Source organism: Gorilla gorilla, chromosome 1 (assembly GCF_029281585.2).
Source record: "Gorilla gorilla gorilla isolate KB3781 chromosome 1, NHGRI_mGorGor1-v2.1_pri, whole genome shotgun sequence".
Classification (NCBI taxonomy): domain Eukaryota; kingdom Metazoa; phylum Chordata; class Mammalia; order Primates; family Hominidae; genus Gorilla; species Gorilla gorilla.
Window position 1 is genome coordinate 24,515,040 of NC_073224.2, and position 14,572 is coordinate 24,529,611.

The following is a 14,572-nucleotide window of genomic DNA, read 5'->3' on the forward strand; positions in this document are numbered from 1 at the left end:
AGATCTTAAAGTATATATTTATTCAGAGTGAGAAAAGGCATCACAACCAATTACAAAGTTTAAAAAAGTGAAAAGTACCATGAATACCACAAAATCCAGAAACATGGCAATAGTTAGTTGGCTGTTGGACATGCCTTTCAAAATACTTTTCTCTGTTTTGTGGCTGCATACTCTTGAATTGCCTCTTCATGTAACAATTTTGTAATATAATTTTCTATAGGAAGAATAGAAAATTCTCTTTCCTCTAGCATATTTGAACTAAACTTATTTTTATTACTAATAGATTAGAAAAGGTTTTTTAGTTTTTTTTTTTTTTTTTGGCCAGGCATGGGGGCTCACGCCTGTATCCCAGCACTTTGGGGGGCCAAGGCGGGAGGACTGCTTGAGCCCAGGAGTTTGAGACCAGCCTGGGCAATATAGTGAGACTTCATCTCTACAAAAAAAAATTAAAAATTAGCCAGGCATGGTGGTACACACATGTAGTCCTAGCTACTTGGGAGGCTGAGGTAGGAGGACCACTTGAACCTGAGAGGCAGAGGTTGCAGGGAGCCAAGATGGCGCCACTGCATTTTAGCCTGGGTGACAGAGTGCGATCCTGTTTCAAAAAACAAAAGGAGTATTTTTTCAACCTCATAACTCATTATTGGTAATGTGTAAATTTTTAGGGACTGTTGGCAAGTTGGGAATAACCATTTTTAAAAAAATTCTAAAGGTATATATATTCTGAATTGCTCTATAAATAATATTTGTTGATAATCTTGTTATATTCTAATTAGTTCTAGACAATCTAGTTTTTGTTTTTGCAAAAATCATCAATACCTACTAGAACCCTGCCCACACTTAGAGCAAACAGTCTACACTAGAACTAAGAAGGCTGTATGAGCCTGTACTATTAAGATTGCTTAAAACTAGGGCAGAAAGGAAACAACCCTATACTCATTCCCTGACTGGGTCCTTGTGAAGACAAGCCCAGCCATTCCAGGTGCTGAGATGTAGTGCCTACATCTAAGATCAATCTATGTTGCTTAATTTGTACTTATGATGAAGCCTTGCCCTATATACCATCGTCCTATCTCTAACTCCTGGCCAGCATGGCTCCCCTAGTTAGAAGTGTATCCATTTCCCTCTCCTGGACCTGACTCCCCTGACTCTTAGCAGTCTCCCCTTTCAGAGTTTATGGTAAATGCAAGCCTTCAGCTGATCCAAATAAGCCCATATGCTCCTGCCTGACTGCAGTATTCTTAGCCAGCCCAAGTTTGATTTTGACTCTCCAGCTCAGCATTCCCCATGGCTGTTCAAAACTTTGCATGGGAAATAAGTGCCAGATTTCCATTTATAATTAACATTACATTGAAGTAATAAATTAATTATTTCTTTCAGAAGAATGATTAAATATTTAAAAGAATATGCTGGCTGGGGGTGGTGGCTCATGCCTATAATCCCAGCATCTTGGGAAGCCGAGGCAGGCAGATCATTTGAGCTCAGGAGTTCAAGACCAGCCTGAGCAACATGTGTGAAACCCTGTCTACACCCAAAATACAAAAACTTAGCCAGGCATGGTGGCACACATCTGTGGTCCCAGCTACTGGGGAGGCTGAGGTAGGAGTATCATCTGAGCCTGGGGGTGGAGGTTGCAGTGAGCCAAGATCACACCACTGTACTCCACCCTGGGCGAAAGAGTAAAACTCCGTTTCAAAGAAAGACAAAAACAAAAGCAAACAAACAAAAAAACGAGTATATGCTTCTATTCACGGTAGCTAAAATGTGGAAACAATCCAAGTGTCTCTAAACTGATGAATGGATAAGCAAAATGTGATAAATATATAGAACGGAATATTATTCATTCTTAAAAAGGAAATTTGGACATATGCTACAACACAGATGAGCCTTGAAGACATTAAGCTAAGTGAAATAAGCTAATCACAAAAAGACAAATACTATACGATCCTACTTATATGAGATCCTTAGATTAGTCAAAAGTAGAATGGTGGTTTCCAGGGGCTAGAGAAAGAGGGAGAACATTTGTTTAAAGGGTACAAAGTTTTGGTTTTACAAAACAAAAAAGATTTACAGAGATGGATGGTGGTGATGGTTGGACAACACTGTAAATGCACTTAATGCCACTGAACCGAAACTTAAAAATGCTTAAGATGGTAAATTTTGTGTTATATGCATTTTACCACAATAAAAAATGGAAAAAAAGTACATATTACATGCCTCTGCTTTATTCCATATCTTCCAGTCAAGCAATAGTTCCTCTAACAGCTTAACATCTTGGATTATAGCATTAGAGTCTACATCCAACTTAAACTCTCCATTCTCATTCATATAAATAATATCTTCACCACAGCATCCTTCAAGAAGGGTCTATAGAAAATTAGCATTAATATAAGATGCATTAATAATTGGTTAATCAAGAAGTTCAACAGAAACATTAAGCTTTCAATTTTAGCAATCATTAAATTCAAAGGAAAGCTAGTAAATAATTTAACACTTCACAAAGTATCTTTAACTTGTTTTGTAAAACAATTCAGATAAGTAGAAAATCCCAAACTTACAAATATTTTTAAGTGAGTACTCAGGTTCAAACAAGGGGTGAAAACAAACAGCACTCAATTTTTATGTTTTAAATTGAATTAATCTGCTATTAGGCTTTAAAACATTTTCAAAAAAGTAGTAAGGATTCATGCCACAAATGTATGGATCTTGCAGTTTAAAGAAGTAGGGGTGGAGGCAAGGGTAGAGCAATCGTCTTTTGCCTTAGTACCAGAAGTCTCAGAGAGAAATATTTCCACAATGTTACCAAATGCTTTTATCTAGAAATGTATTTAAATATATGATGATAGCGGGATCATAATAAAAATGAGCACGAATATCTGTGACTTGAAAAACTAACTCTGTAGCAGCAGTGCCTAATGGAATGGTATGCCTCTAGGTGCCTAGAGAACTGGGTTCTCTGCCATAAGGGTGGGAGCTAAAGCAAAGATCTCATCAATCTACGGAATGAAGGGACAGCATGGGAGATATCTATGGCCCACCCAGGTCTAAAATTCAATGAGTTTATTTTTTTCTTACTTTTAAAAAATGCTTTAAAGAAAAGAAAAATGTAATTATTTAAATGATGAAAAGAACTAGAAGAGTATCTTAGTTTGATTAACTATACACTAATAAGTTTCCTCCATTTTCTTCAGGAATAACTGAAACACAAAACTATTATTGGAAGACTTTGATGACGAGATGAGTATCACTGCATATGAAACTATAAGAATAAATTTTATGAAGACATACCTTCAAAATGTAAAACCCAACAATGCATTTTTGTTTGATCAACACCTGATGAATCATAGAAAGTCCATTACAATTTTCTAATTCATGTACTCTTTGTTGGTTGTATTTAATTAATGAGAGTATAACTCGCAGTGCTAATGCTTGAGTTTCTTCACAGCTACTGAGTTCAACAACCTAAAAAAAAAATGGGTGGATATAGTTTTCTCCCAATTTGCTGAGAGTAAAAATTTAACATGTATAATCTTCCATTCTGTAACATCAATCCATTAGTTTCTACAAAGTATTTTTTTAATGCTCATACTCTACCTATTTAAGGCTTGTGAATAAACAAAACTGAGAGTAAGGCATAAATTTCATGTTCTATAGTCTCTTATATATACTATAGTATACAATGACACACAACTTTAGTGGCCAGTAGCATTTTATAACTAGTGATCTGAAGTGTCATAAGTTTTTGATAAATTAGTCAATAGACAGGCTCTGCATTATGTGGTAAGGGAGATAAAAAGAAGTAAAATACATGATACTTGTTCCCAATGGGGTCTACTGTCCTGTCAAAGAGATAAGATGTATCTATAAAAACCACATGTCGTGCCTTGTACGTCAATTTACTTCAACCAACACTTTCTGACAACTACTATATACATAAGAAACACACACTCATTATCATGCTAAAGGCCAAAGAAGAATGAGACAGTAGGTACTCCGGAGAGCACAGAGACCATTCTGATCCCTCTCTGCTTGGTTTAAGGGAAGGCTCCACAGAGAGAAGATGACCTAGGAAGAGAGCCAAATCCTGGAAAGCAGGAATAAAGGGGTGGCTGGGACAGGGCACAGCCAGGGGAAGGGTAAAGGCCTAAACTGGAAGTTCACAGTACATCTAGGAAGCTGCAGGTTGCCTCTTTGGCTGGATTGTAGAGACCAGGTTCACAAGGCAGGTTATGCATGTAAGGATTTTAAGGACACTGAATTTTATTTTTGTAGGGGAGGAGGAAGGATACTGGACAAGGTTTATAAGTTTTAGACTTAAAAACATACTTTAAAAGTCTTATTGGCAAGATACTAAACATATAAAGATAAAAATGTAAACATTTTATCTAAGATCCAATCTCTATGTAACAATAACAAAATTATATTCAATACCTTGATGAAAGAGAAGAAAACAAGGATATACATTTTGAAACTATACGATGGTACAAAAGATCACAAAATATTGGTGAGGAGTTAAAGGGCTTTTAATTTTAAAACACTAGGAGATAATCTATTTAACTAGACACTAGATTTAAAAAACTATGAAAAAGGAAGAGGTGGAGAAGAAAAGACAGATTACAGAGTATGGTGGATCAAAGGCTAACAAAATATTTGTAAGAACCCTAACAACAACAAATGCTGATATGCTTCTTATTGCAAAACTAATCAACGATGCTTCCATTAAAGAAAGTTAGATAGGGAGACTATGAAAACTTGATAATGTTGCAAAAGTTATACTTAGGGATAAAACGAAGATGGCATTCCGAGGATGAAGGAAGATCAAAGCTGCTTTAATTAAACAGGGATGTGGATCCAGAGGAAGTAGAAATGATTTTTACCAAAGTGAGACTGTTTGTGCTCCCTAACATAGGTTTCAGCAATCCCTGAAATAGTCTATAATTACTGACTGTCTACTTTGCATCAGGACAGATAATTAAATGATTCATTCTAAAATGGTACTTATGGCCTGAGTCAAACTTTATATTTCTCTTTTTTGAAAAAACTCCAAACCCAAACAAATTAAAAGTTTTTTTTTTTAAAGTATTTGTTGACCCTTAGTTTTTTCCTATGCATTGGAAACATTTAAGGAATAAAAACTTCATAAATTTTATTTTTAAAAATATCCTCCTCTCAATTTAAAATCTTGTACATTTAATATTTAATTGTACTAATCACATTTTTGGTTAATAGAAAACTTCTAAAATATTCATAAATTAGAAGAAACCTTAATCATCTATGGCAGAAAGCTTAATAACATATTTAATATGTATTTTTTTATCTTAAAAGTTTAATATAGTCGAGTGTAGCTTTTTCGTGTGGTCCAAAAGAAATCCTTTAATTTATCAATAATAAGTAAGTCATTTCTCTTTAGACAAAACTATAAGCAGTGATTCTTACCCTGGCAAAGAGAAAAACAAATATGCCAGTTCCACCAATTTCGTGCAGAATGCCTTGAATAGTTTTATATTCAGTAGGTTGGAGATTCTTTAGATGATGAGGTTCTAATAAGATGCTCTGAACTTCTTTTGAGCTGAAGGGTCTTTGAGAGAGTTGGGTTTTCATTTGACCTTTAAGTCTAATCACTGGCTCATAGATGGTATACTGAGCAGGACAGTAAGTTGTATAAACAACTGAAAGACTTTCCTGAAATACAAATATTTTCATTCAGTAATGACAACAAGTTTAAAATGCAAGCTATGAACTAGCAAGTAAGTATTTCAAAGTGAAAACACACTCAACTGATCCTTTTGTTTAAAAAATAACAGCTACTACACTAAACAGATAAACATTAGAAGCAAGGCTGTTTCCCACAAAGCAAATGGTCAGTGATTTATTTAGCAGTGATCAATTGTATAGATCACATCAAGGTTGAGAAGGATTCCAGCTTTGTTCAGTTTAGAATATATATTAAGTTATACTATTACTACTAATATCAACCAAGTCTTAAACCACACTTATTACATACCAGGCACTATTCTAAGCACTTAAAAATATTGGGAACTCTGGGTCAGGTCAATTTATTTGAAATTTTTGCTTTGCATTTTCTCATTGGCTGACTCTTCATTTAAAAGCAACTCTAAACTAGATCTTTCTACTGGAATAAAATTCCAGATTGTCAACAGTCAGCACACCTAACTAAAATAAAATAGAACTTCAAATATGTCTCCCAGGCAAAGGATAGTTTCCATCAGTGTGTGGCTCCCTGTCAAGATTCTCTAAACTATTTTAAAAATTAAAGTTAATTTTAAATACAGAATGTATGTTTTTCTTAGAGACAGTGTCTTGCTCTGGCACCCAGGCTGGAGTGCAGTGGCATGACCATAGCTCACTATAGCCTTGAACTCCTAGGCTCAAGGGATCCTCCCACCTCAGCCTCCCAAGCAGCTAGGACTACAGGTACCTGCCACCACACCCAGTTAACCCAGTTAAATTTTTTTTTTTTTTTTTTTTTGTAGAGACATGGTCTTGTTATGTTGCCCAGGCTAGTCTCAAACCCTTGACCTAAAGTGATCCTCCTGCCTGTGCCTCCCAGAGTGCTGGGATTAGAGGAATGAATCTTGGTGTCTGGCCCATAATGTACTTTAAGGCGGTTTTAATGGTAGTAGATGCCAAACCCAGACTTAGGGAAATCATATAGATTCAGTGTCTTCTCTCAGAACTGGATGGGGGCCTTGTGCTTTGATTATTCTTCTTATTTATTTATTTATTTATTTATTTATTTATTTATTTCTGAGACGGAGTCTTGCTCTGTTGCCCAGGCTGGAGTACAGTGGCGCGATCTCAGCTCACTGCAACCTCTGCCTCCCGGGTTCAAGCAATTCTCCTGCTTCGGCCTCCTGAGTAGCTGGGGTTACAGATGCATGCCACCACACTCAGCTAATTTTATATTTTTAGTAGAGACAGGGTTTCACCATGTTGGCCAGGCTGGTCTCGAACTCGCTGGTCTTGAACTTCTGACCTCGTGATCTGCCCGCCTCAGCCTCCCAAAGTGCTGGGATTACAAGCATGAGCCACCGTGCCTGGCCTGTGCTTTATTTATGACCCACAGCAATCAGACATACCACCCAGCATATCTGTGCACCAGCTAAACCAATTATACTGTCTGTTGTGTATGATTATGCTGGAAAAGCAAAGTTTCAAACCTGCAGTAGTTTCAATCAGAAATCTGACGCTGCACCCTGACATGAGGGTACCAATTCTTGTCTTTTTTCTTTTTTTTTTGAGACAGAGTTTGACTCTTGTTGCCCAGGCTGGAGTGCAATGGTGCATTCTCGGCTCTCTGCAAGCTCCGCCTCCTAGGTTCAAGTGATTCTCCTGCCTCAGCCTCCTGAGTAGCTGGGATTACAGGCATCTGCCACCATGCCCGGCTAGTTTTTGTATTTTTAGTAGAGACAGGGTTTTACCATGTTGGCCAGGCTAGTCTCAAACTCCTGACCTCAGGTGATCCACCCGCCTTGGCCTCCCAAAGTGCTGGGATTACAGGCATGAGTCACCGTGCCTGGCTGAGGGTACCGCCTCTCCCTAACCATTGTTTCACAAGCTTATAACTCCCAAATTACTAAATCGGGCTTAAACAATTTGCTCTCTAAAAATAGTTTTCACATAAAACCCTCAGAATTTTCATTCATGATAATTTATGTTGAGTTTTGTAACTTATATGACCTATATACCGTTCAGGAAAAATAAAAGGATTAGGGAAATTTTTCTATGAAAACAAATGGATTAACCAAAAACTATTGAGTTAAAGTTATTACTTGAACAAACATCTGTGTGAGCTCCTCAGTCTCCCTAAGGCAGAGGTTCTCAAAGTGTGATCCTCAACCAGCAACAGCATCACCTAGGAACTTCTTAAAAATGTAAATTCCAGGGTCACACTTCAGACCTACTGAATCAGAAGCTCTGGCCCAGCAATCTATATTTTAACAAGCCCTCTGGATGATTCTGGTGCACACTCAGGTTTGAGGAACCATTTCCCTAAAGGATGTTTTCTTAATGGTGGGACATTTAGGATAGGATCATTCTTTGTTGTATAATAGTGTTCATGTACTGTAGAACATTTAGCATCACTGGCCCTTACTACCCAATAATTATTGACAACCAAATCTACCCTCCCCGCAACTCAACAACAACAACAAAATACATTCCAAAACAGTAGTCTCCTTCAAGTAAGAAATATCTGTACTTCTCATAAGAAGCAAGAGAAAGAGGAACCCAGTTTCATGGCCAGATCTACTAGATTTTAGAAGATTTTCTAAGACTATGAAGGCTCAGTTTTCTAGTTGCTATAACGAAAAATCCTCACCACTAGCTCCTAAATTATATACTGGTAGAACAAAATATTGGAATAATATATAAAAATCAATAGAGTCTCATATAAGCAGAATTAGCAATACTTTGAAAGCAAAATTCCTAATTTTACTGATATTAAATAATAAGTTTTTTAGGCCAGGCATGGTGGCTCATGCCTGTAATCTCACTATTTGGGAGGCTGAGATGGGAAGATCACTTGAGGCCAGGAGTTTGAGACTAGTCTGGGCAACAAAGCGAGATTCCATCTCTACAAAAATTTAAAATTAGCCCGGTGTGGTGATGCATGACCACAGACCCGGCGACTTGGGAGGCTGAGGTGGGAGGATCATTTGAGCCCAGGAGTTCAAGGCTGCGGTGAGCCATGATCACACCACTGCACCCAAGCCTGGGTGACAGAGTGAAATCCTGTCTCAAAAAAATAAATAAATAAATAAAAAAGAGTAGGTTTTCTAAGACCTGAATATATGTGACTAAAACTAACATTATAAATGGATATTATTTATTTATAAGTATGGAAAGAACATATAATGAGCAACTTTTTTAGGAGTATGTCAAACTAACAAGTGTTATTTTCACTGTATCATAAACATTTTTCCTGAATAATCAGTAGGTATAAAATAAACCGATAAACTTTTTATAGAAATACACTTTCAAGGAAAAGGAGATATAAATATAAAGCCTGAAACAAATTTTGAAAGGAGATCAAAGTGTTTCAATTTTTTTCAGAAAAAAACATAATTCTAAGAAAAGAAAATGATAAGGAACCACATTAAAATCTTTAGAAATCTAATTCATAACTATACATTACAATAAATATACCTAAATACATTTACTATAAAACTAAAATTTATAAAATTAAAACTTACAATTAAGAGACCAATATCCACATCTTTCTTGGTCATAAAAAGTTCTCTGATTTGTTCACATCGCAAAATTTCTTTATTAATATATTTGGAGTAGTCATTCACTGGCTTGCCATACTTACATGGCATTACAGATGTATGGTTGGGTCCGCAAGCATACAAATAAAAGGCCTCTTGTGAACCAACCTTAGCTCCTGAATAGCAGAAAAATAAAGTTAGTTATTTAAAACACCCTAACCAGAATTTTTCATAAAAAGCAAGAAACCAGGAATTATTTTTTGTAGCCAGATTCTTTCAGTTGTTCACTATATTTTATAAAATTGATAAAGCCTCAATTTCGAAATTGGTGTAACGAGAAAATAACCTATGTCAACTATGATGGAAGATGAATTAATGTATATAAAGTTAATTGTGAAGCTTTTAATTAAATCATAACATTTCCATTTGCTCCTTAGCCAGAAAACAGGTTTTCTGTTTTATTTTACTTTGTTGTATTTTTTAAATAATGGAAGCTATATCTTGGTAAACTCCATTTCTAACTAAAATTTGAATCAATATCTTTATTCCTTCCTATTTAGTCAATAAACACTGTCTGAATGCTATTATGTGTGAGGTTTAAGGACATATTTTTAAAAAATCATATATTTCATTTTTCCCTAAAATTTGATATTTGTATAAGATATAATAAAATTATAAAGGAGACAACCAAAATAAGTTTACTAGTCATGATGCTACATTATCCAGTATAAAAAAACGCTAATTTAATATGAGCTTCTCTTTTTTGAGGATGCAAGAAATACATTTTTATATTAAATGTATATATCAATTGTAAGACACAACTAGATTACAAAAATGTTAAAATATTTTAAAAGTATATCTTAGAATCTTGGAAATACAGTACTTATTAAACACAAGTGAAGGAACACAGATGGATATTTTAGCCAGGTTAATTTACTTAGTTTAATATTTGTTAACTGAGAAAAAAAACTGGAAATGTTTCAAAGGAAAAAATCTCACTCTGTCGCCCAGGCTGAAGTGCAGTGGTGCAATCATAGCTCACTCACCGTTGAAGAGAAGCAAATTTCCCAGGTCCCATTTTCCAGCCAACTGCAAAAACTCTTCTTGGGATGATAAACAATGGCCAATCATGCAAAATGTTTTATTGCTATCAGATGACAAACTTGTTTTTCTTGGAAGCATAAAATCCAAAGTAACATCAGGCTTCCTACATTAAAAACAAAGTTAAAGCAATGACTTTAGGAAGTCTAGTACTAAGTATTTTTAAAGTATGAATATTTAACAATGGGGAATTCTTTTTTTTTTTTTTTTTTTTTTGGAGACGGAGTCTCGCTCTGTTGCCCAGGTTGGCACGATCTCAGCTCACTGCAAGCTCCGCCTCCTGGGTTCACACCATTCTCCTGCCTCAGCCTCCCGAGTAGCTGGAATTACAGGTGCCCGCCACCAGGCCTGGTTAATTTTTTGTATTTTTTTTTAGTAAAGACGGGGTTTCACTGTGTTAGCCAGGAAGGTCTCAATCTCCTGACCTCGTGATCCACCCGCCTTGGCCTCCCAAAGTGCTGGGATTACAGGTGTGAGCCACCACGCCCGGCCTACAATGGGGAATTCTTGAACAATTTTCTTGGGTCATTATCAGCTGGCACTGGGGCAAGAGAGGAGGGTTAATTGTTTGTCTCTTGGTCAAAGGTGCTGCAGAAAGAGGGGAGCCAAAGAGAGATACCTGATGATCCCACGGCAGGCCATGGGAAATGTGACTAGACATTTGCTGCAAGTTTTCTTTGCCATTTGACTTCTGTATATGCACCTTCCTGGTTTACAGATATAAACCAACCACCTCCCCTTAATTTTGCCAAGAAGTCTCCCATCTTGACAAACAATTCCAAAAACTGGAATCCATGACATTCCAAAAATGTTATGTCATCTATGAGGCCTTTGAAAACTAATCAGTAAAAACATAACTTCTTCAAAATTTCTGTCTAGCCATTGAAATACCAATGCTTTCTGCATTTTCTGTTTTCTTAATGCTAAGTGATTATGCAGCTTTTGATTAGTCTCTTTTGCTTCATGGATAACGGTGAAGGAATGCTTACAAAAGACAGTACTGGAAAAGGCAAAATAAGGCTTTCTCACAGAAAGACACACAAAGCAGGGAGGACTTCATCAACTAGTGAAACCACAGAGCTCTACCCCTAATTTAGGAATGTTTTAAACTCCATTTTAAGATAATGAGAGTAATCTATGAAGGCAAAGTCTAAATAAAATTTGTAAGATGAAGACAGGATAAGCTAACATGGGTAGCTCTTAATGAGAAATTCAACTTTGTGTATATTTATTTTAAAAGTTTTGCCTAAGGCTCTCTGTTTCACATATAACATATAAACTTAACTATTTTAATTTTTTTTTTTTTTAATAAAGGAAAGATGTGGGATACATTCAATGACATACTTCTCCTTGACCAAATAAATGGCTGTGACTGAAACTCTATTGCCATCTAGTGGCATTATGACTTAAAATAGTTTTAAATTTTTTATTTTAAAAAATAGTTTTTCAATGAGAACATACGTACACAGGGAGGGGAACATCACACACCGGGGCCTGTCGGCGGGTGTTGGGGCAAGGGGAGGAAGAGTATCAGGACAAATACCTAATGCACGTGGGGCTTAAAACCTAGATGACGGGTTGATAGGTGCAGCAAACCACCATGGCACATGTATCCCTATGTAACAAACCTGCACGTTCTGCACATGTATCCCAGAACTAAAGTAAAATAAAAATATAACAATGAAATAAAAATTTTTAAGGGTGAAAGAAAACCTATTGCAGGATGAATGCAAAATGAATTAAACAAATATTAAGTATCTACTATGTGCCATATATTTCTGCCATATTTGTAAGCTGTTAATAACAACTAATAGAAAGTATTAACTCATTTTCAGTACTGTTACCTTATTTTAAAAGGCCTCTTCAAATGTATTCTTTTAGAAATTCTTTTTTTTTTTTTTAAATTGAGACAGGGTCTCGCTCTGTCACCCAGGCTGAAGTGCAGGGGTGCAATCATGGCCCACTGTAGCCTTGACTTACTGGGCTCAGGTGATCCTCCTGCCTCAGTGTCCCGAATAGCTGGGACTACAGCTACGCATCACCATGCCCAGCTAATTTTTTTATTTTTAGTAGAGACAGGGATTTTCCATGTTGCCCAGGTTGGTCTTGAATTCCCGTGCTCAAGCAATCCTTCTGCCTCGGCCTATCAAAGTGCTGGGATTACAGGCATGAAGCACCATGCCTGGCCTAGAAATTATTCTGTAGCTTATAAGGTGACGAAGATACTAGAGAACCAAGTTTAAGTCAACAGAATAAAATATTTGTCCTTGGTCACTTGCTCTGTTAACCAATGAAATTAACTTGTGCCAAATGGCAAACAATTCTCTCAAAGGAATGTAGCTGTAAGTTGGTGGGTAAAAAAACAGAGTGATATGTGAATCAAGTGACCATGCTCACTAATTTCAGACTGTCCACAATAAAAATCTAATCTCTCATTCTGAACATGTCTAATAGTTAGTTTATGGTTCCTCTACCTGTCAGCTGACATAATTCAGAAAAAGGCTGCAGGGGCAGTAAAGCATAGGGTTTTAAAGCATGGGCCCTCCCTAGGGTCAGAGTTTAGGTTAAACTTTCAGCTCTACCCCTTACTTGTGGCATGAGTTTGGGCAAGTCACTCTAGGTCTCAGTTGCCTCATATGTAAAATTGGGATAATAATATACCTACTTTATAGTATTGTTGGGAGGATTAAATCAGGTAATCTGTATAAAGTGCCTAATACAGTGCCTGGCACATATTGAGAGCTCAAGAAATTGAGTGGAGAGTGCCTAGGAGAAAGGGGCTCTCTCTACTTACAACTCCAGCCCCAGCTCCATCTGATTTAACTATAGGTTCTGGAAACAAATTTGCTGATTGGCTACAGCTGCCATGGCAGGTATGAAGATCGAGAACGTCACAGACAGTATTTTATTTGGAACATGGAACATGGAAATTAGGCTTCAATTACGTATTTTTACATTTTTTAAAAATGAATACAACAAAACTGAACTCTTAATTTTACTTCCAAAGCATGTTCTTGCTTGTGGCAGACACCATGGACTGTAAAGCAATCCACAAGCTCCTGCTCCCTGTCTCCCTCTATTATTGAGGCTGGACAGCTGTAAGCAATCAATTGCTGCAGCCTCCTGCAGTGATGCCCTGTCCTCCACCTCAAACTGTCCTCCTCCCACCTGCACAGGGCAAATTCCATCTCCTCCTTCAGGTCTCAGGTTTAATACCCTGTTCTTAGATAGGCCTTCCCTGATCCACCCATCGTTAAGTGTCAAACTCGATATTTTCTGCCTCAGGGTTTTAAAGCATGGGCCTCACAGTATTTGTCATCATTTGTAAATATTCATTTAATTGTGTTTGCTTGTTGTCTGATTCCTCATCAGACTGTGAACTCCAGGAAGGCAGGGAATGTGTCTATCTTGTTTACCATTGTCCCCTAGGCCTAATTAATATATCAAGTGCTCAAAACACTGTAATTCCTCAATAAATGTAATGAATGAACAAACGAATGAATAAAAATAGGTTAATCTGTGTTAAGGGTGTATGTTATTTCCATGGTCTAATCTACTTTGAGGGATTTTTGAGAGAATTAGATGATGTATATAAAGCACCTAGCAAAAGGTCTGCAACATAATAAGTATGCAGTATATTATATTCCCTTTGATTAAATCTAGACTTCTCAGCTTGGCATTCAAAGCCTGTTAAGTAGTCTCACCATGTCCATTCATTTTTATTTCTCATTATTCAACTTAAACTCATCCAACCAGCTTAATCCTCTACCATGCTACATTACAGTTTCGAATTCTCTATCTTCTTTCATGCTACTTCATTCAATACAATACTTCCCAATGCTTACAAATCGAAGATACCTTATAGTTCCTACAGGCTAAAATTTTACATTAAGATATTCCACAAGATGTTTCTTATTAACTTGGCTCACAATTCTCCTGTGTGGTAAAAATCATACAGTACTCTCCCTGAATCTATCACTTGGTATATTTCTAGCACTCTATCTGAATCTATCACCTTATACATAGGCTAGTCATTCTAATTTCTTTTGAAAGCCTAATTTAATTTAGGTATTAGCCTTATTAGCCACTTAATTTAAATAATTATCATGGCTTCAGTTTTATAATATATGGGCTTGCAGGATGAAATTACAGATTCTGTTCTTTGATATATAGTTATACATAAATGTCTAAATTTCTAGGTATCTGCATGCTCCCCAAACCCAAATATTAATTTTCAACAG

General features: G+C 36.5%; 1 protein-coding gene across 2 annotated transcripts in view; it reads right to left on the reverse strand.

Annotated features, from left to right (window-relative positions):
* The window catches only part of LYST (lysosomal trafficking regulator), a 222,488-nt gene that overhangs the window by 110,732 nt on the left and 97,184 nt on the right, over positions 1-14,572 (reverse strand). For both annotated transcript variants that reach the window (XM_031001211.3, XM_055372561.2), the window contains exons 15-19: positions 10,277-10,437; positions 9,216-9,406; positions 5,437-5,682; positions 3,289-3,462; positions 2,218-2,367 (exon numbers count right to left, since the gene is read on the reverse strand). In XM_031001211.3, the coding sequence (XP_030857071.3) occupies positions 2,218-2,367; positions 3,289-3,462; positions 5,437-5,682; positions 9,216-9,406; positions 10,277-10,437 (922 nt within the window). The remainder of the gene's footprint in view (positions 1-2,217; positions 2,368-3,288; positions 3,463-5,436; positions 5,683-9,215; positions 9,407-10,276; positions 10,438-14,572) is intronic.